At 42.9% G+C, this 25,165-nt stretch overlaps 2 protein-coding genes across 3 annotated transcripts; one reads left to right on the top strand and one right to left on the bottom strand.

Moving 5' to 3' along the window:
* Positions 1-135: 135 nt before the first annotated feature.
* On the top strand, positions 136-8,062 carry TMEM14A (transmembrane protein 14A). Of its 2 annotated transcripts, none has more exons than XM_083730974.1 (5): positions 136-354; positions 3,322-3,407; positions 4,269-4,370; positions 5,623-5,710; positions 7,287-8,062. In XM_083730974.1, exons 2-5 carry the CDS (start codon positions 3,332-3,334, stop codon positions 7,324-7,326), a joined length of 306 nt encoding a protein of 101 aa, XP_083587100.1. In that variant the 5' UTR covers positions 136-354; positions 3,322-3,331; the 3' UTR covers positions 7,327-8,062. The 2 variants fall into 2 exon arrangements, with proteins under 2 accessions (XP_083587100.1, XP_083587101.1); XM_083730975.1 differs by lacking the exon at positions 136-354 and adding an exon at positions 866-1,083.
* Positions 8,063-12,631: 4,569 nt separating this feature from the next.
* LOC310840617 (glutathione S-transferase-like) lies at positions 12,632-23,933 on the bottom strand. The gene is made up of 7 exons (XM_083730866.1): positions 23,713-23,933; positions 19,431-19,587; positions 17,792-17,843; positions 16,540-16,672; positions 15,766-15,907; positions 14,725-14,856; positions 12,632-13,610 (listed from the first exon to the last, which is right to left on the bottom strand). Exons 2-7 carry the CDS (start codon positions 19,515-19,517, stop codon positions 13,488-13,490), a joined length of 669 nt encoding a protein of 222 aa, XP_083586992.1. The 5' UTR covers positions 19,518-19,587; positions 23,713-23,933; the 3' UTR covers positions 12,632-13,487.
* Positions 23,934-25,165: the final 1,232 nt, after the last annotated feature.

The raw sequence follows: 25,165 nt of genomic DNA, 5'->3' as shown, positions 1-25,165 counted from the left end.
TCCTTTTAGACTTGGCACTTTCGCTTTTTACTTTCACCCACGTGGTGGCGCTGTTGCCTTGCCTTGAAACGCTCCGGCCTCGGTCAAAGGAGCAAAAAACCCGGGCAAGAAAATAAAGAGGACGTACTAAGAAAGGGCTCGGAATTACCCCCACCCTACCCCACACCCCCTCGCAAACCCGCCCCTCCGAGGGCCGTCGCTGCCTTGCAAAGAGGCCCGCGAAGGCACACCCACCCACGAAGCCTCCCTCGCACTCTGGGCCAGTAGGAGGCGCGCAAGAGAGCGCAAAGATGCGGATGGAGGCGGAGGCGGATCCCGAAGGCAGGGGAGGCGCTGGCCGCACTGCGAAGCCAGGTAAGTGGGCAGCGGGAGAAAGGAGGCCGCGCGGGGCAGAGGCTTGCTAGGCGCCCCCCCGCCCCACCCGGGAGATGGGGGCCTGGGAGGGAGAGGGCCAGGTGGCAGCAGCAGCAACAGCCGCCGCCTTTGCATGCCCCGCACCGTGCACCGGACTGACAGCAGGGCGCGCCAGCCAGGGCTGGAGCTCCCTCCTTCCCCTTCTCCGGTGCAATAGCCTCGCCTGGCCTATGGCAGCCCGCCGGGCCGCGATGGACAAGCCCGGCCAGGGCCGAGGGCCTTGCAGAGCCGTCACTTCCTCCTGCTCCGGCGAGGGCTCCTCGGGTGCCTCCCACTCCCTGTTGCTGCTCCGGGTGTCGTTTTCGCGTGAACTCTTTGCAGGGGCAAAAGGGAGATGCCTCGTCCCCGCTACCAGGGATATGCGGAAAGAGCAAAGGGAAACTTGCAGGATTTGGGGGTGAAAACCTGGGCTGGGGGGGCGGGGGAGAGAGAGAGGCCCGGCGCGCCCAGATAATGCCTCTCAGCTGGTGGTAAAACGTGGCAGGCGCGCCGCCTGTGTTTTCCAAACTGAAACTTTTGCACGCGCTCAGAAGATCGGCGGAGGTCGCGTTTTGCAAGAGGTGTCACATGTACGGGTTATCTTCCTGCTGCTGCGCAAAGTCATCCTGAGTCCAGAGCAGCCTTTCTCAGCCTTGGGTCCGCAGGTGGAACAGGCTCCCTCCAAACGTGGTGGGTTCTCCATCCAGAGGAGATTTTTGAGCAGAGGTTGGACGGCATGGGGGGGGGGAGCTGCTCCGCCCCCTAAATAAATAAAAAATATTAGTAAAGGTATCCCTGACCATTAGGTCCAGTCGTGACCAACTCTGGGGTCACGGCGCTCATCTCGCTTTATTGGCCGAGGGAGCCGCGTACAGCTTCTGGGTCATGTGGCCAGCATGACTAAGCCGCTTCTGGCAAACCAGAGCAGCGCACGGAAATGCTGTTTACCTTCCCGCTGGAGCAGTACCTATTTATCTACTTGCACTTTAACGTGCTTTCGAACTGCTAGGTTGGCAGGAGCAGGGACTGAGCAACAGGAGCTCACCCTGTCGCGGGGATTCGAACTGCCAACCTTCTGATCGGCAAGTCCTAGGCTCAGTGGCTTAACCCACAGCGCCACCCGCTAACTGACAAATCACATCGCTGATAGCTCAGTTCTGCCACACATACCAACATTATAGATCCTGGCTACGCCCATGTTGGATGGCCATCAGTAATGGATGTTTTAGTTGAAGTTCCTTCACTGCAGAGGCTTAGATCAAATTCCATGATTCTTTGACTACGACTCTCATCGTCCCTGGCCACTGGTCCTGCTAGTTCTAGGGTTGATGGGAGTTGTAGTCTTACAATCGGATTCTGCAACAGGGCTCCCCTTTCTGGTCATTTTGGGAGGGAAGCTTGTATCCAAGGGCAAACTGAAAAAGTAAATAACAAAAACAATTTGGCCCAGGGAAGCAGAGTAAAAAAGTTTCAGAAGTTAAATTGCTAGGTAGGAGGTTGACCTCCAGGACCTCCAGGTTAGACTTTTGAAGAATGTTGGGTGGCCAGTGCACAGCCTGGAAAAACTGCAAAATCTCCATGATTTGTAGGGCAAGTGGTTAGGTTTATTATGCTCTGGAGAGCAGTTTGGGATAAAGGGCCAAGGTACCTTAGAATTAGCTAAGAGCAGTGGCGGAATTTGGGCTTTTATATTTCAGCAGCGCTGAAATTCGGTGCCCTCTCCTGGCTCTCGCCTTCCATTGTTTGCCATTGTTGCAGTGTCCCCAGTGGCGCCCTCTCAGCTCAGCAGTGGCGTAGCGTGGGTTGTCAGCACCCGGGGCAAGGCAAGTAATTTGCGCCCCCAACCCGTGGATTTGCGCCCCCTAACCCGTGGATTTGCGCACCCTAACACTAACCCCCAGATGTTGCGCCCAGTGCGGCCGGCCCCCCCTGCACCCCCCACGCTACGCCACTGCAGCTCAGCACCCCCCACTGCTGGCAAACCAGTCCTGCCCCCCTCAATCCATCTCCGCTAAGAGCTAGTTTGCCCCTTAACACCTGCCACGCAGAGGCTGCTGTTACCATGTGGAGAGCAGTTTTGAGTACAGTGGCAGGACAGGGCAGACTGCACCGTACTGTTTTTATTTATTTATTCATTCATTCATTCATTCATTCACTCATTTATACATGCATACCCCACCCATCTGGCTGGGTTTCCCCAGCCACTCTGGGTAGCTCTCAACAGAATATTAAAAACATGATAAAACATCAAACATTAAAAACTTCCCTAAACAGGGCTGCCTTCACATGTCTTCTAAAACTCAGATAATGGTTTATTTCCTTGACATCTGATGGAAGGGCATTCCACAGGGCGGGCGCCACTACCGAGAAGGCCTTTGCCTGGTTCCCTGTAACCTCACTTCTCGCAGGGAGGGAACCGCCAGAAGGCCCTTGGAGCCGGACCTCAGCTGAACGATGGGGGTGGAGACGCTCCTTCAGGTATACTGGGCCGAGGCCATTTAGGGCTTTAAAGGTCAGCACCAAGACTTTGAATTGTGCTCGGAAATGTATTGGGAGCCAGTGTAGGTCTTTCAGGACCAGTGTTATATGGTCTCGGTGGCCACTCCCAGTCGCCAGTCTAGCTGTAGAGCTCAAAAACTCACTTTGTCTCTGGTATTTGTAATATGGAGACTGGTTTCTTAAGACAGCTTGAATGAGAGACAGGATTTATTCTAATCCTCCAGTTTGCAGACCTGACCATGGGTGCATGTTGGTTTGGTGGGGTTCTTACCTAAGTCACAAAGCTGATCGCCATGTCCAGGAATGTGTTTTCCTTTAACTGTTGGGTGTTCACAAGAACATTGGATCATAACTCTCTTTCCCCCTCTTCCCTCTTTTCCCCTGAGTTTTTCTATATTCTCACTGGTAACTTGGTTTTCTGCCCTATAGATTTTTCATCATGAGTGTGGACTGGATTGGCTTTGGTTATGCTGCGGTTGTGGCTCTTGGAGGTGCTGCAGGATATATTCGCAAAGGTAAGCACTGGAATTGTAGAATACACACACACAAAATGGAGTCTTCTTTCCCACTCTGTCTTGGATCACATTCCAGTGGTGTAGTAAGAATCATGTGAAACACTTCAGTTTCCCGTTTAGGTAAGGTTTTAATGTTTGATCTTTTATCATGTTTTTAATATTCTGTTGGGAGCTGCCCAGAGTGGCTGGGAAAACCCCGCCAAATGGGCAGGGTATAAATATATTATTATCATTATTATTATCATTATTATTAAATGAATAAATAAATAAATATGTAGGGCTGGAGGAGACGGGGTTACTCCCCTCAGTGCCATCATAATACAAAAGTTCATTTTCTGTCTATACTTTACCAGAGTGAGTGATGTGAGACGAGCCTAGTCATTTAATAATTCTGATTTAGTCTTCAGGTAAGGCCAAATCCAACTTTGGCGGGCACCCCACCAGATTTTGAGTTTTTGCTGAACCAGATAAGTTTAAAGGAGCAGAACTCAAAATGTATTGAATATGTTGTGATTTAAGAGGTATGATTCTGGAATTTTATAAACCAGACAGCTTGCTTTTCACTTGACTATAAAAAGAAACTAAATTAATACGTGAGCGTTTTCTCCTACCAAAAGTGCTCCTTCTTTTAAAGTATTTTTTTAAAGATGTGTTTGAATTTATCTTGTATATTTATTTTCTCTCTCACATACATACATAGCACTTTTGCACAAAACTGGTTTCAAGACTGAAATCCAGAAACCCTGTGACCGTCATATTTCAAAAAGACATTGTAGAAGCATTTCCGTTTAGTTTTATTGTTTTCTGCATATTTCCTTTTTCTCCCTCTAAGCTTGATCTATTGTGATATCATTGTTACAGGCAGTAAAATCTCCTTGGTGGCTGGACTGTTCTTCGGCTTGATGGCTGCTTATGGAGCATATTGGGTAACTCACGACCCCAGAGATATAAAGATATCGTTGTGTAAGTATCCTGCTTTCTGGAAAAGGCAGTGCACGGCAAGTTATAAGAGGAAATTGAAATCTTGCTTTGAACGTAGTCATCCTAAAACAAATGATCATAAACTGAAAACAGATAGCCGTAAAATGGGAAGTACCTTTGTAACAGCTGCAGGTATTGACTCAAAATAGTCAGTCACCTCCAGTTTTAACGGCTTCATTTGGCTCCAGGGAGCATTTGGACTTCCAGTGAGTAAATGTAATAGGCTGAGATGAAAGCAGCTCCCATGTTTTCTTTAATGTTAGGAAATGTTTCGCATTTGGCAACACTAATCGATGGTTCAGCTCTTCCATGTGCAGAGCTATAATCTATTTACATAGCACCAGGGTGGATTTGATTTAAATCAAATCAGTTTAAATCACGATTTAAATCATGATTTAAATCACTAGTCAGTAAGATTTAAATCATTTTTTTACAGAAAGGCTCATTCTTGCCGGTATAATCTTAATATTTACAACCAGATGAAGGTTTCATTTTTGGAATAATTAATTTTCAGAGTAGTTTTTACAGTTATATCAAAAATTACTGGTTATACTTAGACAGATAATTATGAAATTATTGTGAGTTTTGATAAGATATCTGTTTATATTTGGACAACTTTTCTGCTGTACTTTATTGGAAGGAGAAAAACAATCATTTCCTTAATAACAATTTAAACAATTTATTTACCTAAAACACTCATATTATAGCATATTTATCCATGTTTGTTAACTGATGTGGTTAAACATTTTTTGAAAAACAAACAAACCTCAGACTGAGTTTTAGCACACATGAAAAACTTAAAACAAATCCTTATTTCCTGATGGATAGCCTTTGGACTATAATGTAACTTAAATAGAAAACTATCTTTAGAAAGATTTTTCCTCCAAAAGCATTTTATTTTAAAAATCCAATTTAAATTTTAAATTTCCAATTAAAATTGTTAAAAATCCAATTTAAATTAAAAAATCTGATTTTTTTAATTAAGAAAAACTTTGATTTTTATCCACCCTGCATAGCACTCACCTGAGCCTTGCAGAGCTGTGCATCATGAGGATAGAGCAGTCTGGTACCCTCAAGATTTTTGGGACCACAACTTCCATCTCCTTGGCCACTGAGCGCGCCCTGTTGTTGTTATGTTTTGTTGTTGTGAACTACCCTGGAAACATGGTTGAAAGGCAGCATTAAAAAACCCATAGAATTAATAATAAACTAATGCTTGTATGTATATTTGCAGTCACAGCTTTCCTCCTGACAGTTGTAATGGGAGTGAGGTTTAAGAGGACCAAGAAGCTAATGCCAGCTGGAATCATAGCAGGCCTCAGGTAGGTAAATAAAGAGAGAGAGAGTCCCCTTTTTTACTCAGCTGCAGTCCAGTCAGCACATACCTGAGAGAGCAAGCATTCCTGAACACTGGGGGACTTACTCCAGAGTAAGTAAGCATAAGATTGCACACAACTTTAAACCACGGTCAGAGAGCTGCTGGTTGTGAATCTGTCTCTTGATTATAGAACTAGTTTTTAGGTGACAAAAGTTGTGGCGGTTGCATCCAGACTGTCCCTTACACAAGCAGAAAGGGTCCATCTGTGAGGTCATGGCAGAAACTCTTGCCAGAAGAACAGGAGGCGATTTGGGTTGATCCCAACTTTTCCTCTGCTAGCACTTTTCCTTCCACACTGTTCCCTTCGGAGCTGGCTTCAGGGAGCAGCAGGATACTGGGGAAAGTTTGCCTCTTGCTGGTTGGAAACCACGGCATTTCATAGTTTTCTGAGACCAAATTCTGTGTGTTCTGTGATTTTGCAGCTACACTGAGGTACATGATTTTATATTGGAGACACAGTTTCCAATATAGATTTTATATTGGAGATATAGTTTCCTGACCTTTAAAACAAATAAGCAAGTTTCTTGTGTTTTAAAAGTAGGAAGCTAGGATTGAGAGTACATCATCAGTAGACTGAGGGAATGTTCTTTCATATGTGGTCAAAGAGTATTGGGAAATAATTCATCATGAATTGGGGGGGAAGGTTAAAAGTACTTTTTTTTAAAAAAAACCCCACACACCAGAATCCTTTTTGTTGGGGATAATCCAGACGGAAATTCCCAGCTGTCAAAAAAGGTTATTTATGTATGCCACTGCTGCCGCCCGTGTTTTGTTAGCCCCAAAATGGAAAACGAGCGAGTTCCCAAATAAAGAGGAATGGCAACTTAAACTGGTGGAATGTGCGCAGCTTGCAGACCTAACATATAGAATAAGAGAACAAGAAGAACAAACGTTTCAAGAAGATTGGAAAAATTTATTGAATATTTGGGGGGAAATTGTGTGCACTCGAAAACGTTGGCAGCATTAAGATAAATTCAACAGTGTAAATAAGTTTTGATGGATGTAATGGAATACTGAATGGTTTAGTTTATGTAAAATATGCAGGGATTTATGATGGGCGAAATGAACCATGGAAAGAGAAGAACGGAAGTCTTTGATATTTTAAGGTTGTTTAAATGAGTATTCTAAATTGTAAAACAGAAAATTTAAGAGAGAGAGAGAGAGAGAGAGAGAGAGAGAGAGAGAGAGAGAGAGAACATCATCAGTGCCTTGTAAAACTGGGGAGATAGGTAGGGGGCAGTTATGGCCAGCCTTTTTTTTCTTTTCTTATCTCTATGATTTGAAGAATAACTAAATGCACTAACTAAATAACCACCAAATGAATAACATTTGCATAGTTGTGCAGTTCACAGAATTCAGCTTTTCTGAGCAGGGACTTTGGGTTACCTTGGTGTAGGGTTTTGTTTTTTTAAAAAAAAGATTAGAGTACACATAGTCCTAAATATGGAAATGTATCTTTCATGTCTCAACTGGCAGCATGCTTGCTAATTTCACTCTCTTTCTCTCTCTTTTAAACATAGCCTTCTGATGATCTTGAAGCTTGTTCTTCACCTGGTATGAGAGACCAAAGCATCAAGAAACAGCATTTGTATAATTTTACATGAACAAGCAACAATTCCTTTGTATTTTTCAATGTATATGTAGGAAGATCAAGCACTTTTGGGGTTAATGACTACTGCACAAAAGGCAGTGTTACTTTTTTGTGGATTTGGGGCTACATTCTTTAAGTTGCATTAGTGTTTTCTCTAAGTAGCATTTTCTTGGGCTGTGGTCCTATACCCCTGGGAGCTATTGACCTCAAGGGCATTTATTTCTGATTAGAAATGCATACGATTGTTCATAATTTTTGTTGACATCTATGTTCTTGTTTAGACAAGTGATTGACTTGTCCTTTAATGACGATAAAGTTATTTTTTTATTTCTTGTGGAGCAATGAGATTTCAGTGATGCCTTACTCTTAACAGTAAGAAATAATGGGAATCACAAGACCATTGAAACTCAGACTCCTGTTCTGTGGCATATGCTTCGAAATTCATTTGCAGCCCTGAATGACAATTTTGCAGACATGGAGATTTACAAAACATGAAACAGAGCATTGCAAACATGCATACACAACAATTTTCATTATATGGATCTTCTTATGTTGTACTGAAGCTCCCTTATTAATAGACATATCTGATGCATATAGAACTAAAAACATTTTTTATTGCCGAAACACAGGAAAGCTTTGTTTCCGTCCAGAAATCCAGAATATAGAAACTGCCAAAACTAAAATAAAGAAGTTTAATATATTGAAGGCATGTTCTCTTGTCTTAACTGCTGACATTGAAAAACTTCTTGAATTCTTAGGATGATGAGGTATAAGTAACCAGAAGCTTTTGTGATGTTACTACTAGGTAAAGGTAAAAAGGTTAAGTCCAGTCAAAGGCGATGATGGGGTTGCGACGTTCATCTCACTTTCAGGATGAGGGAGCCGACGTTTGTCCACAGACAGCTTTCCGAGTCATGTGACCAGCATGACTAAACCACTTCTGGTGCAATGGGGCACTGACGGAAACCAGAGCACACAGAAAAACTGTTTTCCTTCGTGCCACAGCGGTACCTATTTATCTACTCGCACCAGTGTCCTTTTGAACTGCTAGGTTGGCAGGAGCTGGGACAGAGCAATGGGAGCTCACCCCGTCGTGTGGATTCGAACCACTGACCTTCCAATCAGCAAGCCCAAGAGGCTCAGTGGTTTGGACCACAGCGCCACCCGTGTTACTACTTGGTGTGACTTATGTTCTGTGTCCTTCAAATGTTGTATTGTCACCATTCGGGATTTTTAAGGTGAACTTTGGAAGAGTTCAGAATCAGGCCAAAGTCCTCACCAGTTCATCATCCCGTTTTCACAGTAATCAGCCAGATGCCTATTTGAACCCCCCAAAACAGGAACTGAGTGCAAGCACTCTACTCACTTGCGATTCGCAAGTCTGGCATACAGTTTGCCCTAAGTACCATGTATGCATTTCACATATTTCGTTTAATTTTTTTGAAAAAGTAATACCATGTGGAGGGATCAGGTCCATGGCACACTGGAAGAGAATGCTAACCCATTCCCTCTGCTGAGTCTTGATGGAAACCCACTGCCACCTGCCAAAAGATGCTTCCTTCTTTCAACATGGGATGAAGCCCTAACTCCCTTCTCCCTGTTTGTCATGAGCCCAATCCTGATTTTGCTCTGCTGCAACTGCTGACCTCAGAGCAATAGGGAGACATATTATTCTCTCCAACACTTTCCAGTGTCGCAGCTAAATTTCTGCTCCAGGGCAAAACTTAATTCTTCACTCCAAACACCTATACAGTACTCAGATTATGATCTGAAAGGAATTGTGCAATTCCTTTCCCTCTTGTGTTTCTTTAACAATTAACCACCCTGTTTTCTTGCTTGACTTAGACACACTATGTTCATTCTCTCCCTCCTCCCCCCACCCGCACAATCATCCCAACCTTTCACCCAGTCAGACCCTTGGTTACATAAGTGCCAGGTTGCCAGGTTGATCATTTGGTGCCCCCCCTGCAAAATGTCCCCCTGTGTCCCTTTAACATTCTGTGAACCTTTGCCCAGACTGTGCAGCGCAGGCCTCTGAAACCAAATGCAACCGTTTTGTACCATCTAAACACAAAATGGTGGAGCATGTTAATTTCTTCACTCTGCTTGGTCAGAAGCCCATTGGGTTCAATGGGACTTGCTCCTGATAAGTATAGGAAGGCTGCCTGAGGAGGCTCAGTCATCTAAATGCTATTTACCCCCCATGTTCACTACGTTGGCATGACAATTTACAGTGGCACAATGACACACAGAGCTATTTATAGTGGTCACCAGACATGAGCTTTGCCTGTTTCTCTCTCTCTCTCTCTCTCTCTCTCTCTCTCTCTCTCTCTCTCTTCCTCTTTCTCTCTCTCACTCTCTCTCTCTTGTGTGTGTAAGTGCCCCCAGATTAATCTCCAGAATCGATAAACAACAGTAAGACAGTCCTTTCTGCATTTGTTCAACAGCTTAATTTTAAACCAGCTATTAAACTGCTGAGTTGTACTCATTGTATCTCCAAGGCCAGAAAAGTTGATAATTAATTCATGCAGTGAGTTTTGCAACATATTTTTTTAAAAAAAGACAACGAACTAACTGGATAGGGTCAAAACAAAATAAAAAAAATCCTTCCAGTAGCACCTTAGAGACCAACTCAGTTTGTTATTGGTATGAGCTTTCGTGTGCATGCACACTTCTTCAGATACACAGTGTGCATGCACACAAATACTCACACCAATAACAAACTTAGTTGGTCTCTAAGGTGCTACTGGAAGGAATTTTTTTATTTTGTTTCGACTACGGCAGACCAACATGGCTACCTACCTGTAACTAGAACTATAGATAGGGTCAGCCACTAAAGTCTGGCAGAGCACCCAGTCATTTTCCCACAGACAGAACTTCAGCAGCTCCAGTTTTCCATTACTTCATAGTGAATTTTGCAGCTGTTGAAGGCCACATATTTAATAATGTAAGCAGGCGTATTCCATGCGTTATACTGAATGCACACAAGGCAGGGAGCATGTCCACGGAACATGTCCATGCTGCAGGTGGAGTTAGCTCACGTGGTCCTATTAAGCCATGTGCCAAACTCCCAATAGGAAGATTTATGGCTCTAAATCGGGGTGGGAAGCCGTGGCCTTCCACATGTTGTCAGACTCCAAATACTATCAACCCCCATCCAGCATGGACAATGAACAGAGATGAGGGGCATTACAGTCTGACAACTTCTGGAGGGCCATAGGCACAGAAATCACACATCAATACTTTTATTTCTTGTATTTATAAAGTGTGCAACCTACTCAAACATTCCAAGCCGACAGTATTATTGTAGGTCATGTGTAAGGTTGCCAACTCTGGCTGAGTGGCTGAGGTAATTCCAGGATAGGGTTTTCAAACTGAGATTGAATTTTGGCATGTTTCATTACCCTTCGAAATGCTGGTTAGAATTCACAGAATTCTTTCACCCCTTTAAACAGTAAACCCTGGGGACTACCAAGATAAAGAAGCAGCATGAATTGGAATCTCCTAATGCTCTGGGTAACTGAGGGAAAGGATAAACACAGGTTAAATGCAGGCCCAGTCTTGTTTGATGACACAAGGCTGACAAATTAAGAAGGCTGAGAAGTGGGATTCTCTAGTTTAATAGTCTAAAACAAGTATATTCCAGTAATCATTTGCTTTGTGAATATTCCAGTTCTCATACTGTATCATCTATTTGGCTGGAGGGTGAAAAACAAACCCAAGGAGTGACTCAGTGACTGCTTACCCTGGTATAATACTGTTGTTTTAAACAGATCAGTTCCTTGTTAAGTGCCCATGGCAACTTTGGAAAACAAATAAATGTGGGACAAAAAGAAAGCACTTTTCTTTACAATATTCTACTTCTAATGCAAATCTACCAATTAAAACTTTTAAAGGCATGGGAGACGTGAAAGTTTTGCATCACAAGTGTAACACTCGTCCTCAGGCCCTTTTTACAGAGAGGTGAGTGGTGGTCATGTACCCATTGCTGAGAATAGTCCTCTGTTTTGGGGGGCTGAGGAACCTGTGGCTCTCTGTACATCAGCTCTCAATATCTCTGACCATCAGCCACATGGGCTAGGCTTCCCTGTTCTATTCAAGGGACTGACCAGTTCAAGCCCTTCAAATATAAAGAACCCTAAGAAAGGAGAGCAGGGATCTTGGAGGTGCCCATCAGAAGCTGGCACATGGGCAATGTTTCTCATTTGGCAGCACTCATTGATGGGGCTGTGGGATGTAAGAATCAGGTGCAGTCAAACACAACATGGGTAGAGTAGACATGAAGGTTCCCTCAGTCCTTCAGCCGGAACTTCCTGCTTTCCAGGACTGAGACGAAACTTCCTATGTGCAACTTGAGATAGGTGTGGCCTCTCCTGAAGTAGAAAGAACCAGAACCACAGGCTGGCGACCATCTTGCCTCTCTCGTCTTTATCAATGCCATCTTAACAACAGCACTACTAATATGCACCCTTGGCTCCAGTCCAAGAGAAGAAAAAGGGGGCTTTCTCCCATAAGGAGATAGTAACCACATTTAAACTATGTTCTAACCCTTTACGTCTGGGAACATTTGTGTGAACAGATGATTACTTGTGAGTAAACATTTTATGCTTTACAGAAGACTGTGTAGCGACTTATTTTAGGGGGGATTAAATGGGGAAAATACCAGGAAATATTTACAGAGACTCTAAGGAGTCTGAGCAAGCTATCTGCTGTGTGTGTGTTTAAGAAAGGGGAATGTTAACTCTGCTGATTTTGTTGAACTTGTAAAGACAAGATGGGAAAGGATATCTTAGACAATATATCCTCCCCTGCATCCCTAAACATTCCCACAGGGGCTGTCCTTTCTTGTACGGAGCTCAACTCCCCTGCACTCACCAGAGCCTTGCACAGCTTTGAATTCTCATCATTTCTGACCACTGGCCAAATTGACTCTGCTGGCTGTGACTTGCAGGTTTCCAATGAACTGTGGGTGGAAGGGAGATGAACACAGCTTTTCTATTCCAGTGTGGACTTTGACTCCCCAGCTGAATTGGGCAGCTTCCAAAGCACTTTGCACTTGAGATAGGCCATTTTCTAAAATGCCAAATTGGAGTCGGAACCAAAATCTGTGATCAGTACATACTGAAGCGTGTAAGATCATGAAAAGTAGGGAGGAAAACCATCTGGGTTGAGATCTAAGCATTCTTACGTGAAATGAGTAGGATTTCCTCCTAAAATCCATGTTTCAGAGAGAGGTGCATGCTAGCAAACAGTCGTAATAAATACAGCTCAACAGAAAAGAAAGAAATGCATTTTAATTGTTAAGGCAGTTATCCTTGGTAATGATTGAGTTACTACATAGTAACAAATTCAGTGCCTGAATAGATTTGTGTCGTAGGTCAAGGAAGGCAAAGGATAATTTAGTAACCTTTGACATGATTCCTACATTTCTCCTGCTGCTGTTCATCTGAAGACATTCTAAGTGGCACATAACCAGTTGTTTGTTGACCCTGGCAATGTTTTCCAACAATGGACAAAAATTTAATTTAAACATTTTATTCAATTTTTTCAGTATATGAATGCATAAAAATCAAAAGGCTTCTGAGTAATTTGCATAAATCTAACTGGATGTTGGGGTTGATATTATAGTACACAACAACTGATTTCTCAAAATTAGCACACAGCCCTGAAATTCATGCAAAATATTGTAATTCAGTTTTAAGACCTTGTTTGGATCTACCTGGGTTCTCAAGCATCAAAATCATAGACTCCCCACATGTTTAGCATAAATCCTGATTAATGTAATTGAACTACTTTTGCCACCAGCAAGTTATATCTCTGAGCTAATACTGAAAGAACATACTTTTAGTCTGGATTGAGCAGCATGAAGGCTCTATATAACCCCATCATTTTGTTATCCCAAACTGGTTTGGACATTATTATTACCCATGATTATGCCAGGTTTCTGAAAGCATGCCCCCTGACTAGAATGGATTTAAAAGTTGAGTTAGATGTGGGAGTAACTTTTCACAGAATTTGTAATAAAAAATCAAGGTGGCTGACAAAAAGTTAGCGAAGGTGTATGTGGAGAAGCAGTATAAATCAAGAAAAATAAGGCCACTGTTTGCAGTGATTGTCGTAGCTGAAGTGCTCAGAAGTTGAAAATCTTCCTGATCTGTACAATATAATTTTCATCAAATGGGGGCTTCCTCTGGCTGCCAGGCTGCAAGAATTTCTTAATTGTGGGGATGTTGCTTACTCTTGTCTTGAAGGCCTAGATGAAAAAACAAGAATCTCCTCTAAGAATAAGGAAACACTTCCCAACATAGATGGACTTACATTTGAGAAAAAGACCCCATCCACCAGCTTCTAATGTTTGCTTTCCTCTTCCCTCCCCATTCCATTTTCCTGTTGAATCATTGTGAACTTTCGGCAGGGGTTTTGAAAATGTTATATGTTTTCACATGCATTATTATTCTTGTTGTTTCTAGACATGTACAGTGGTACTTCGGGATGCGAACAGGATCTGTTCCGGAGCCCCGTTCGCATCCTGAACAGAAAGTAAGACACAACAGCGTGTCTGCATGCGCGTGTCGCGTTTCGCAGCTTCCGTGCATGCGCGTGATGTCATTTTGACCATCTGCGCATATGCAAGCGACAAAACCTGGAAGTAACGCGCTCCGTTCATTTCGGGTCGCCGTGGAGCGCAACCCGAAAATACTTATCCTGAAGCGTATTTATTCCGAGGTATAACTGTACCGAAAATGGTATTCTTTGATTGTCAAATTCTGAGTGGTTGAAATAAAGTTTTAAGCACTATTATGACATGGGAGTTTTGAAAAGCAACCAATCTGCTTAATTATAAGCAGGGGCATATTTTTACAAGCATTGTAAAAATATTCAGAGATAATTATACACATGAGTCTAAATCAGTGGAAGAATGCATCTATGGAAAAAGATCTGTGGTCCCATGGTGTTGAATCCACATGTGAAATCTGAACTTTATAGTCTTTCTACAAGCCCCCCCCCCCCCAATTTATAATCCGGTGAGCCTTTTTTGGTCAGGGTGACTTGTAATGCATCAAACTAAGGCAATTCTAGCCAGGAGACGAAGCACTTTTACCATCAAGCAAAGTAGATGCAGAAGTCTAGATGCCTGCTCCACAGAAACTTCCAGATGCCTGACATAAGGACATAAGACATATCCCCCAGATGGCCACTTGGACTTGCTCTCATACACCACCATAATCACCATCATATAGATGCTAAGTGCGGCACACTCCTATGACTGAAGTTTATCCAGTTGCTGTATTTGCACTCTGTGAATACACACAGTCTTACAGTTTCTGTTCCATCTCATTTCTCAGAACATGTCCTAGTTCACTCACTTGCAGCAGAGGAAACGCAGAAAGAACACCAGGCTTCATCTCTTCGACCATCAGAATAGCTTCAAGCAGATGGACATCTGCCCAGCTGAACTTCCCACCAACAAGGAAATCTTGTCCATGATCTTTTAAAACCTGTGGCATACAAAGAAATAGAAGTCAGTGTTGAGGGTTTGTAGACCCCTGGCTCAGACTGGGCAACAGAGGCTCCTTGTGGATTATTTCTGCTTCTTTTGTGTTTCAGCCATGTAAGACTGAGAGGCAGGCAGGGACTGTCCCATGAGAGTAGCCACTTGGCTTTTTCATTCAAATATACATTTTACACACCTGCATGTATCCCACTGCATAACACCAAAAGGCCCTCATTGCTGTGATCCTCTGCTCAGTAGCATTGGAACTTGACATCGGGGTGGGAAACCACATATTTGCTGGACTCCAGCTCCCATCAGCCCTAGCCATCATGGCCAATGGTCAGGAATTAGGAGAGTTGTAGTCCAAAAAGAAATGTTGGTAGACTTGCAGGTTTATTATTCCACATTTAAGTGCTGCTGCAGAATTTTGCTACTGCTATAGATGGTTCTCCCCATACACCTTCAGCAGTTAAGATCTAACTGCACATTCTATGTTGCTACCCGACAATCCCTTACCTTTTCAGAAGAAAGGATTGAAGAAGATTGGAAGAAATTTAAGATTTATTTACAAAAATATTGTAATTTGGTTGAATGTTAAGAAGGATGCTTGATCATAAATAATTGGCCACCACTAAATTAGATTGGAATTTGATGATAAGTGAGATCAAGGAAAATACAAACCTTTTGGAGAATTGTTAGACTATACTTAAATGAGTGGATATAAGATTGTAAACAAGATGATAATTTGCTTGAAAAACTTTTCAACAATGTAAGTGGGAGCAGGAGACGTGAGGAAGTCTAAACAAGTTATGAAATTCTGTTATGATATAAGCAATGTTGTTTATTATCTATGTATTCTTTTTACAAAAAATCTTAATAAATATTTATTTAAAAAAAAAAGACAATCCCTTACCTTTTCATAAACTGGGAAGTATCTGGTTGTGGCCCTCTCAAAAATTAGGCTGGTCTGCTTTTCTTTGTTCTCAGGGGGCTGGAAAGGGAGAGTCATTATCATCCCCATCAGATCAGTTGTTCCTTCCACGTACATGTCAATCCTGAAAGAAGCCATTAGAACAGTTACTTTCAATTTTTGTGTTTTTTCTTGTTGTTGTTGTTGTTGCTGTCAATCAAAGTACAAGAAAATCAAAATATAATTACAGCATATTATACATTCCAAAATTAGCAATACATTAATGATACAATGTATACAGTAAATAAAAAATAGAAACAGATTCAGTGATGCTGTTTATCCAAACAGAAGAATATATATAATTACTTATGTGACTTTCACCATTCCTAAATTTATATGCAGGTGAAAAATCATGACCAGCTCTAATACATTTCAGCAGCCATGTGGAAGGACATATATTTGTGCAACCAGTCAGTTGCAACCCAGCATGCATGGTGGGATCTTTCACACATGTATGGAAGGTTAGCAGGCATGGTGCATGATGTGTTTGGTATTATCATGTTATTAGGCAGTTTCCCTCCCCAAGGAGCTTTAGTCTAAATGTTCTTGTAAGAATCACATTGTGACATATAGCTCTGGGAATATACAGATGCATAAACAGAAAGATGGTTGAATGTTTGAAGTTCAGGGCAGACATTCCGTGTTTTCAGCTTCTGTCAAGAGCTGGCTTTCTATTCAAAAATAAACCTAGAGCGAATTCTACATGTTAATAAGTACAGTGCTCTCTCCTTCAGGTCCTTCCCGTAGAGGTTGTGCTTTGCTGCGATGTAGTTGAGAATCGCTCGCGTCTGCACCATCTTCATCCCATCTATTTCCACCATGGGCACTTGCTGAAACAGGAGCTGTCCAGCTTTAAAGGAGAAAAAGATGGGGGTGAATGATTCAGTTCTTGCAAACTTAGTATTTCAGATTGATTCAGCCTGCCTTCTTTGAAAGTTAAAACTGAAGTATTGCAGTCTCTAATAAGGATCACATCTCGGTAGAGCAGCTTTCTTTAGGAAAATGTGGCTCCCCATTGGTTTGTATGATTCAAATAGAGACGCAAAAAGACATTGTTTTCTATTCCAGCCTGTATTCATTCCATACACTGTTTCTATTCATCATTCATTTCTCTGTCCATTGTAATGGGTTTTAAAAAGATTTTTTAATTGCATTTTTTCAAGATACAATACAATAAAAGACAAACTAATAAAAAAGAGGAAGCAAAAGGAAAACAAAAAGAGAAAAAAGAAAGAAAGAAAGAAAGAAAGAAAGAAAGAAAGAAAGAAAGAAAGAAAGAATACAAAGCCCTCTTTAGGTGGATCTTAACCTTTATCTCACTCAAAAGTGGATGGATCTCTCACCTGGGGACCCTCCTTTCCCTGCCTCTCACGCAGGATCATTCATCAGCAATCCATTACTTTCCCACAGTGATAAAATTATGTAACTTACAGAATTAGTTACATAGCTTACATTGGTGTCACATCATCCCATTCATTTTGGTGCAACGTAAACTCAACACGAATGGGGTGTTTGTAAGTACTTTCAAACTGTTTTCAATGTTGTGTTTTAATATTGCAACCCCCCTTTTGGGGGCCTTAGGCTGAAGAACAGGCGGGAAATAAATAAATAATCAGTTATGTGTCATTTGCGGACAGAAAGAAACAACAGTGAATCCCAGTCATATTAAGTGGATTGATTTCCATTCAGGACATGGGCAAATACACCAAGCTGGCAATTTCTGCTCCCTCTTTCTGTTGAAATTCTATGACATCCCCAAATCCAAATTCCTTTGTGTTTTTCCTGGTCAAGCGAAAACCAAACCAATTTTTTTTTTTACCCATGAAAATAACAGTATTTGTAGACTCGAATGTGGACCCCAACACTAAGTGGTTTCTGAGGTTTTCATTTAAAGAATCAATGGGGGCTCCCCCTTAATTCTTTAAATATATCAGTCCCATGTAGAGAATACCTTCAGCCATAGACTTACTCTTCCGTAATTTTTCCAAGTCTTCATTTGTTTCAATAAATTGTTCTTCAAACTGAAACAGAATAGAATAAACAGAATCATGTTTGCTTTTCATGTCGTAATTATCTTGAGAGAAACAGATGCTTGTCATTTTCCTTGACTTTAAAAGCACCTGGAGCTTGGGGTACTGTTTTGAAAACCTGCAAAATGCAATGCAGCCATTAAATTCCTTTTTCCCTGCCTCACTGCTGTACCCTCGTATTGATTCATATTACAAAAAGGATGGTTGGGATGAAAAGGGCCCCTTTGTCTTGGCAGAAATCATGCGCTTGGTCAGTATACAATGCAGAGTTTCTTTCCTATGTTTATTTTCAGCGTGCCACACCATTCATACGATTCTATTGCTTGAAAAGACTTCAAAAGACAAACTGTCCAACCCACTGAAATGAGATCATGTTGAAATAAATTTTTATATATTCTAAAATATACCCACAGGTTCTCTGTTTTTAAAATATACTTGGAGTCGAGAGCAGATTTCATGCTCTTTATTCAGCTCATAGTGGTGAGGAGGAATGGAAGTTCCCCCAGAATGTCTGCTTTATATACATTATTCACACAATGGGCCCCACGTGATTGGCTAATTCCGGGCTTCTCCTGTAGGCCAGTCAGGTTGTGGATTCACTTCCACCTGGAGCTGGATTGGGTGGCTCCTGTGGACCAATCAGACTGCTGCATTCCGAATCCTATTGTTCTAGGACCAATCAGACTGCTGCAATTTGGATCCTATTCAACTCAGTACATAACATTTCTCTGAACTGTTTCCCAACCTTGGGCCTCCAGCTGTTTTTGAACTACAATTCCCATCATCCCTGACCACTGGTCTTGCTAGCAAGGGATGATGGGAGTTGTAGTCCAAAAACAGCTGGAGGCCCAAGGTTGGGAAACACTGGATTAGATTACCTATATTCACTTGCCTCACTCCCGTACAGCCCACCAAACTCATTGGGATTCCCATTTTAGTCGACAGGTATAGGATTGTGCTGTATGATTGAAAACAAACAACTGTCCCTTGAATTGGCAGCCAAATAGTTTTATTACTTGGGACAGAGATTTTCCTATGCAGCTAGGGTTGCCATACGTCTGGGGAAACCTGGACACGTCCTCTTTTGGAGGGCCGACATGCCGCTGCCAGCCTGAGCTGAGGACTAAGAGGCGTATGGGTGTGGCGGCAGCCCCAGCTCAGACTGGCAGCGGCTCGGGCTGTCCTCCTTTTTGCTCTTCAAGATATGGCAACCCTAGATTAACATCAGAGTCTTGTGGCATCTTAAAGCTGCCTAGAGTGGCTGGGGCAACCTAGTCAGATGATCGGCATATAAACAACAACAACAACAACTAATAATAATAATAATTTTAGTATGGCATAATTTTTCATGGACTACAGTCCACTTCATAAGATGCTTAAAACATTCTCCTGAGTTGCAGCAGGAGTGTATGTGTTTGTGTATGCAGACACACAAACATACAGAGAGAATTGTGTTGATAGCACAACATACTGCACATATATTCAGCTGTGTGTGCAAAAGAGGCCATTCATCTTAACTATTGCTAGTTCATTCATCCAGCGTTGCCTCCCCCCTTTTATTTTTATGGTCACACAAACCTCCACTCCAGCTGCTGCAAGGAGCCAGCGTATAGATTCCATCTTCCCTCTCCCTCGGACGTAGTGCAACTTGGGTTTCCCAGCCATCTTTTCAGCCGTCTACTTTGTCAAGTACTGCACAACTGGGTTTCACAGTAGAACAATGTTGTGGACTGTCCTAAAATGGAAGATACAGAAAACGGGGGATTAAACAGACAGAACGTTGGAAGTGTTGGGATACAACTCTGCTTGTATTGGAAGCTGGTGGGTCTGCACGGGGAGAAAGAAGATAGAGAAGAAACCTCATGGCTTCCTAGATTGTACTTTAACATGTGCTGACCTTTCCTCAGGTGCTAGACTGATGCACTCACTCTAGCTGACCTCATTTCCTATGGCTCCCACTCTTATCTTGAGAGAGGAGACATTGTTATGTTTCTCTTGCTGAGAACAAAGAGCAGGCATGGTGCTCTTTTTCTCCCTCCACTTTAGTTAGCTAAAACTAGGATCTTTTCTATCAAGCATGTACTGTATTTTTCGCTCTATAAGACGCACCAGTCCACAAGACGCACCTAGTTTTTGGAGGAGGAAAACAAGGGAAAAAATATTCTGAATCTCAGAAGCCAGAACAGCAAGAGGGATTGCTGCGCAGCAAAAGCAGCAATCCCTCTTGCTGTTCTGGCTTCTGGGATAGCTGCGCAGCCTGCATTCGCTCCATAAGACGCACACACATTTCCCCTTACTTTTTAGGAGGGAAAAAGTGAGTCTTATAGAGCAAAAAATACGGCATTTCCTTTAATAAACCTGTCTTTCCTAAACTCAGAGCCTCAGTGTGATTGCATCAAGGGTAAGGCATGCTCCTCATTGTTAAGCTCAGCTTTTAATGATCATGCACTTCAACTCCGTCTCCCATCATTCAGCAGGTAGACTGCTCTGACTTTGTGTTGGGCGACAGTTTTATCTGTTGAATTTCCACCTCTCATACAGTTGTTAAAGGCACAAAGCGTACAGTTATCTACCTTTCAGGCCTTGGAAATAGAATGGGGATGTATGACTAAGCAGATCTGAGCAGCGTAAAACTGAGCTGTTGAACAAGCACACATAGAATCATAGAATCTTAGAATTGGAAGGGACCAGTAGGATCATCTAGTCCAGCCCCCTAAAATGCAGGAATCTTTTGCCCAACATGAGTCTGGAACCCACAACCCTGAGATTTAGAGCCTCATGCTCTACCCACTGAGCTATCCCAGACCCTCTCTGCTTCTCTGCAGTTTCTTTGCTGAGTTTAGATCTTTCTCTCAGATCAGAGTGAACTATGCCACCAACCCAAGTTCTTATAGCTGCTGCCTCTCTGAGAGGGCCAGAATTAATCTCAGAAGCTTGCAGGTGATGATGAACTGCCCCGAGACCTCCAGGTATAGGGCGGTAAATAAATGCAATAAAGAAATAATAATGGTGATGATGATCTGTTAAACACAATCTGGATTTTAGTATGCTGCAGCATGACCTTGCAATTAAGTTAAACATTTACCTTAAGTACGGGTTTATGTACCCTGAACCATTTGATAGTGATAGCTGTTGCAACCAGAGCGGCCAACTTTTGAACTGAACACAAAAAGAGTTCTGCTGGATCAGGCCAATGGCCAGCATCTTGTTCTACAGTGCCTAGCCAGATGTCTATGAGAAGCTTGCAAGCAGAACCTGGGGAAAAACAGTACTCTCCCCTCGTATTGCTTCCAGTAACTGGTATTCAGAAACAGGCTGCCTATGACAGTGGAGGTAGAATTACCTCTATGTGATCAGACTGTGGACTTCCTCTTGAGCTCACCTTTGCTTATTACATTGCCTGAACTATTGCCTCTGTGTGACCTGACCTTGGACTGTCTCTTGACCTTGACCTTGCCTGAATTACTAGCTGGGTGTCCAGTAACTGGACTGCTTTGTGGCCTAATTATGGACCCTTTCCAGCTGGGAGACCTGGCCTGGAACTCTCCCGGTCTTCAGCTTCATTGAATGTCCTCAAGTTCCAGCATTATGAGTGTGTGTGTGTGTGTGTGTGTGTGTGTGTGTGTCTCCTCTATCCACTTTCTCTACACCATGCATAATTTTATATATGTCTATCATAATTTTATACACCTCCATTTGCTCCTGTAGCTGTGCCTTTAATGGTCACGTGATGTCCTATAATAGTACTACTCTCCTCTGCTTTGTATCCTGGAGTACTGTATCCAGTTATGGACACCACAGTTTAAGAAGGTTATTGACAAGCTGAAACGTGTGCAGAGGAGGGTGGACAAGTTGATACAGGATCTAGAAAGGAAGCCTTATGAGCAGGCATAGGCAAACTCAGCCCTCCAGATGTTTTGGGACTACAACTCCCATCATCCCTAGCTAACAGGACCAGTGGTCGGGGATGATGGGCGTTGTAGTCCTAAAACATCTGGAGGGCCAAGTTTGCCTATGCCTGCTTATGAGGAAAAGTTGAGAGAGCTAGTATGTTTAGCCTGGAAAAGAGAAGACTGAGAGCCCTTCAAATACCTGAAGGGCTACCACATGGAAGATGGAGCAAAATGTGCCCAAGGCCCTATAAACTAGGGATTGTCATTTGATATAGCATGCCTGTTCATTCAGCTTTCATTCAATCTTGAACCCCTCCCGGTTCACTACAGTTTCAGCATTTTGTTGTTCTTGCCGTTTGCTGTGCAGCAGGGCTTGTAATCCATTTAGAAATGTTTGAGCCAACTTATGTAACAAGGAGGTGTCCGCTTACGAAATCAGCTGGGTTCTGTAACCTGACTTCTCTGACTCATATCAGATGTGCATATATACTGCATGGGTTGCAATGTGAATATGCAGAATACTGTCTCGATACATTCCCCTTTCGTTTCCCCGCAACCTGCTGGCTGAGTGTGTTCAGTGTGTATGGTCCTTCGTGTTTTCTGCTTTGGGTTCAAAAGAGCACTTGCCATTCTTGTTGGAAGTGGTCTAGACACCTCAGTTTATTACAGCTAGCCGGGGGGGGCAGTTGCCCCACTTTTGTGGTGCCTATAGCCCCTCTGGACAGCAATAATGTGGGAGCACTGGGGAAACCCTGCAAAACCAACTCAGGCTGAATAAACCCAACATGAATGCACTATTATTGTGTCAGAACATGCTGCAGAATACAGCCACAAAAAAACCACCAGCAATCTGGAGGGGTCTCTTGTCTCCCCGGTCCTAGTCCAACACTTCAATCGCTACACCACACTGAAAGGTGTTTGTAAGAGAGGATTTAAAAAAATAAAAAATAAAGGGAGGGAACACATTCTTCCCCCACAGATTTGTAGTTTGGACAGAACTATCCATTTGGTAATATGTATGTGTGAATTGAAAACTGTGCGCTTCCTAATTTGAGAAGAAATTAAAATGTTAAACAGCAAATAGAACTTCTGAAACAATTGCTTTCCTTAAGGGTCATGGAAGGAAAGTTTCCCCTCCTCCTCCTAGCAGCTCTGAGACTTTCCAAAAGGTTTCCAGGAAAAAGTCGTCCCTAACCGCTTCCCCTCTCTCTTGGCATATTACTATTGTCAGCTTGTTCTTGTAGCAGTTGGTAAATTGTTCCAATCAAATCTCTGCGAAGCCCGCCTCACTTTCTTCCCTGCAACATACCACAAAACCCCAGAATAGTGGACCTGGCTTACTTTATCCAGCTTCTTCTCTGTTCCTCTTTTTTCCCCTCTCTACCCCTCCCAACACCCTTCACAGCTCAGGAAAAGAAACTCCGGTGATCCAACGTCTAAGTTTTTCAGTTATTTCCCAGCCACGATATATCCCCTATCAAAGCTGCCTATCCAATTTGCTTATCCAACTAGTTTTAATTCTTGCTAACATTTGCTTTCACCTTTTTAGATTCTACTTCTCGACTCTCTAAAATCCCTCTTTCCCCTTTCCCCAGCACAGCAAGCTAGCAACATGCAAACTTTGGCAGATGTCAAGTTTATTTTAAACAGCTGAACTGCTGGCCCCATTTCCCCTCCCCTCCAGCCCTCGTTTACATGGCAGGAAAGCAGCGTCTGATCCTGAATTGTTATTTCCAAGCTTCTTGTTTTGACTTCCCTTCCACCCACTGTACCGTAGTTTCTGCACTCTGCTTTCCTTTTCTTTCCCTCCACGCTTTCAAATCCCACCGTCCTGCTAAAGTGTCTGCTAAAGTGGATTTTAAAAAAAATGCAAATCTGTCACCTTTGCTGCACTTCTCCCTGGTTTAAATTACTTCCCACATAGCTGAGTGCAGAAAGCAAAGCACTTCACATTTTCCAGTACTAACCTCCGAACCTGAATCCCCTTCCAAGGTCTAGGCAAAGAAACTGAGCTTCAAAAGGCTTTGTTTGGTTTGGTTTTGGTTTTTGTTCCACCTTCTCTGAAGATTTGCACGGGGGTGGGGGGTTATCCTGTGACAAAAGCACAACGCCTGCTGCACAGATCCAATCAGCTTTGCCTGAGTTGCCCACAACTTTCTGACACTTGAATCTCTCCTGCCCACCCTTGCAGACGGGGAGGAGGAAATCTCTGCAGCGTCAGGACTCAGCTGTACAGTAGTCCTATAAAATTCCTGAGGCGTGGCTGCGCTCTGAACAGAGAATATTCTGGAGACTAGTTTATTGTGGACAGAGTTCACTTCATCAGACACATTCTATGTTATCCGTGTGTGTGTGTGTGTGTGTGTGTGTGTGTGTGTGTGTGTTATAGTTTGTGTGTGTGTATGTGTGTGTGTAAAAAAGATAAAAATTGAAATGCTCATACGCAGTACTATTTTTGTAGAAAAACAGTTGCCAGAGCTCACCATAAACTTCCCCCCATGTTCTCTTAGAAGGAGGTTGGCACCCACCTGAGAGATGCTGGAACTGAGTTCTAGCAAGTTCTGGCTGGGGGAAAAAGCCCTGCTCATATGCTGATAAATTGTAAAATGCCTCACCGCTTCCCTCTTCCAGCACCCATTCTCCTATTACGTGGGTGAGAAAACCTGACTGACAAGACTTGTTTTGCAAGGTAGTCATTTGATTGGATTGGATAATAAAAATATTGCTCGGAGAAGAAGGGAAGGGGAGAAAAAAGACCTTATACTTCTTATAACCAAGGCTTTTTTTGTGTTGAAGGTGCTTACTGGTATGGAGTAGTGGCCATCTTTTGTTGCCCGTGGCAGCCATTTTGTGCTGGCACCCACGGCACTTTTGTCAATATATGAGTACTGGCACCTCTCTTTCTTTCTTTTTCAACCAAAAGGTTATGATACTACGATCCTACTACGTATAGCCCCGCTGAATCCAGTAAAGCAATCTTCATTTTTTAAAAAAGACTCCTTTCATTCCTCACTTGAAACAGACAGTATTGATCCCACCAGCAGGAAGCGAGGAGCAGAAGCCGGGACAACTGTAAAGCAGGTAAATGTTTTGCCACCATTTCTCTGCTTTGCTCCCTTCTGAAGGAAGAGGGGAGATGTTGGAGCATCCATGAAGGACCCTGGACCCAGATGTTAAGTTGTGGGTGAACATATCAGAGGACACAGCGATTCCTCAGACAGCTCTTGTTTATTCACAGGCCAGAACAGAACTGAACTGAAGGGTTCAGCCAACCTGCTTATATAGAGCTCAACTACAAGGCAACAGTAACAACTTTCTGTAACTATCCAATCACTGAACGTCACTTTCAATTCCTTATTTGCATATGTGGACCTGAGTGAAAACTATCTACAGTATCCCCCTGCTGGCCCAGGGTGAGAA

The sequence above is a fragment of the Podarcis gaigeae genome (genome assembly GCF_964106915.1).
Source record: "Podarcis gaigeae genome assembly, chromosome: 3".
Classification (NCBI taxonomy): domain Eukaryota; kingdom Metazoa; phylum Chordata; class Lepidosauria; order Squamata; family Lacertidae; genus Podarcis; species Podarcis gaigeae.
This window is presented reverse-complemented; position numbering and strand designations above follow the sequence as displayed.

Excerpts from the sequence above, each read along its gene's own strand:
- TMEM14A (XM_083730974.1), top strand. The coding sequence starts at position 3,332 with ATGAGTGTGGACTGGATTGGCTTTGGTTATGCTGCGGTTGTGGCTCTT. Across the intron at positions 3,408-4,268 it reads TGCAGGATATATTCGCAAAG|GCAGTAAAATCTCCTTGGTG; the intron begins GTAAGCACTGGA and ends TCATTGTTACAG. Across the intron at positions 4,371-5,622 it reads AGATATAAAGATATCGTTGT|TCACAGCTTTCCTCCTGACA; the intron begins GTAAGTATCCTG and ends GTATATTTGCAG.
- LOC310840617 (XM_083730866.1), bottom strand. The coding sequence starts at position 19,517 with ATGGCTGGGAAACCCAAGTTGCACTACGTCCGAGGGAGAGGGAAGATG. Across the intron at positions 15,908-16,539 it reads GACCTGAAGGAGAGAGCACT|GATTGACATGTACGTGGAAG; the intron begins GTACTTATTAAC and ends GGCTTCTTTCAG. Across the intron at positions 14,857-15,765 it reads ACTTCCCAGTTTATGAAAAG|GTTTTAAAAGATCATGGACA; the intron begins GTAAGGGATTGT and ends TGTATGCCACAG.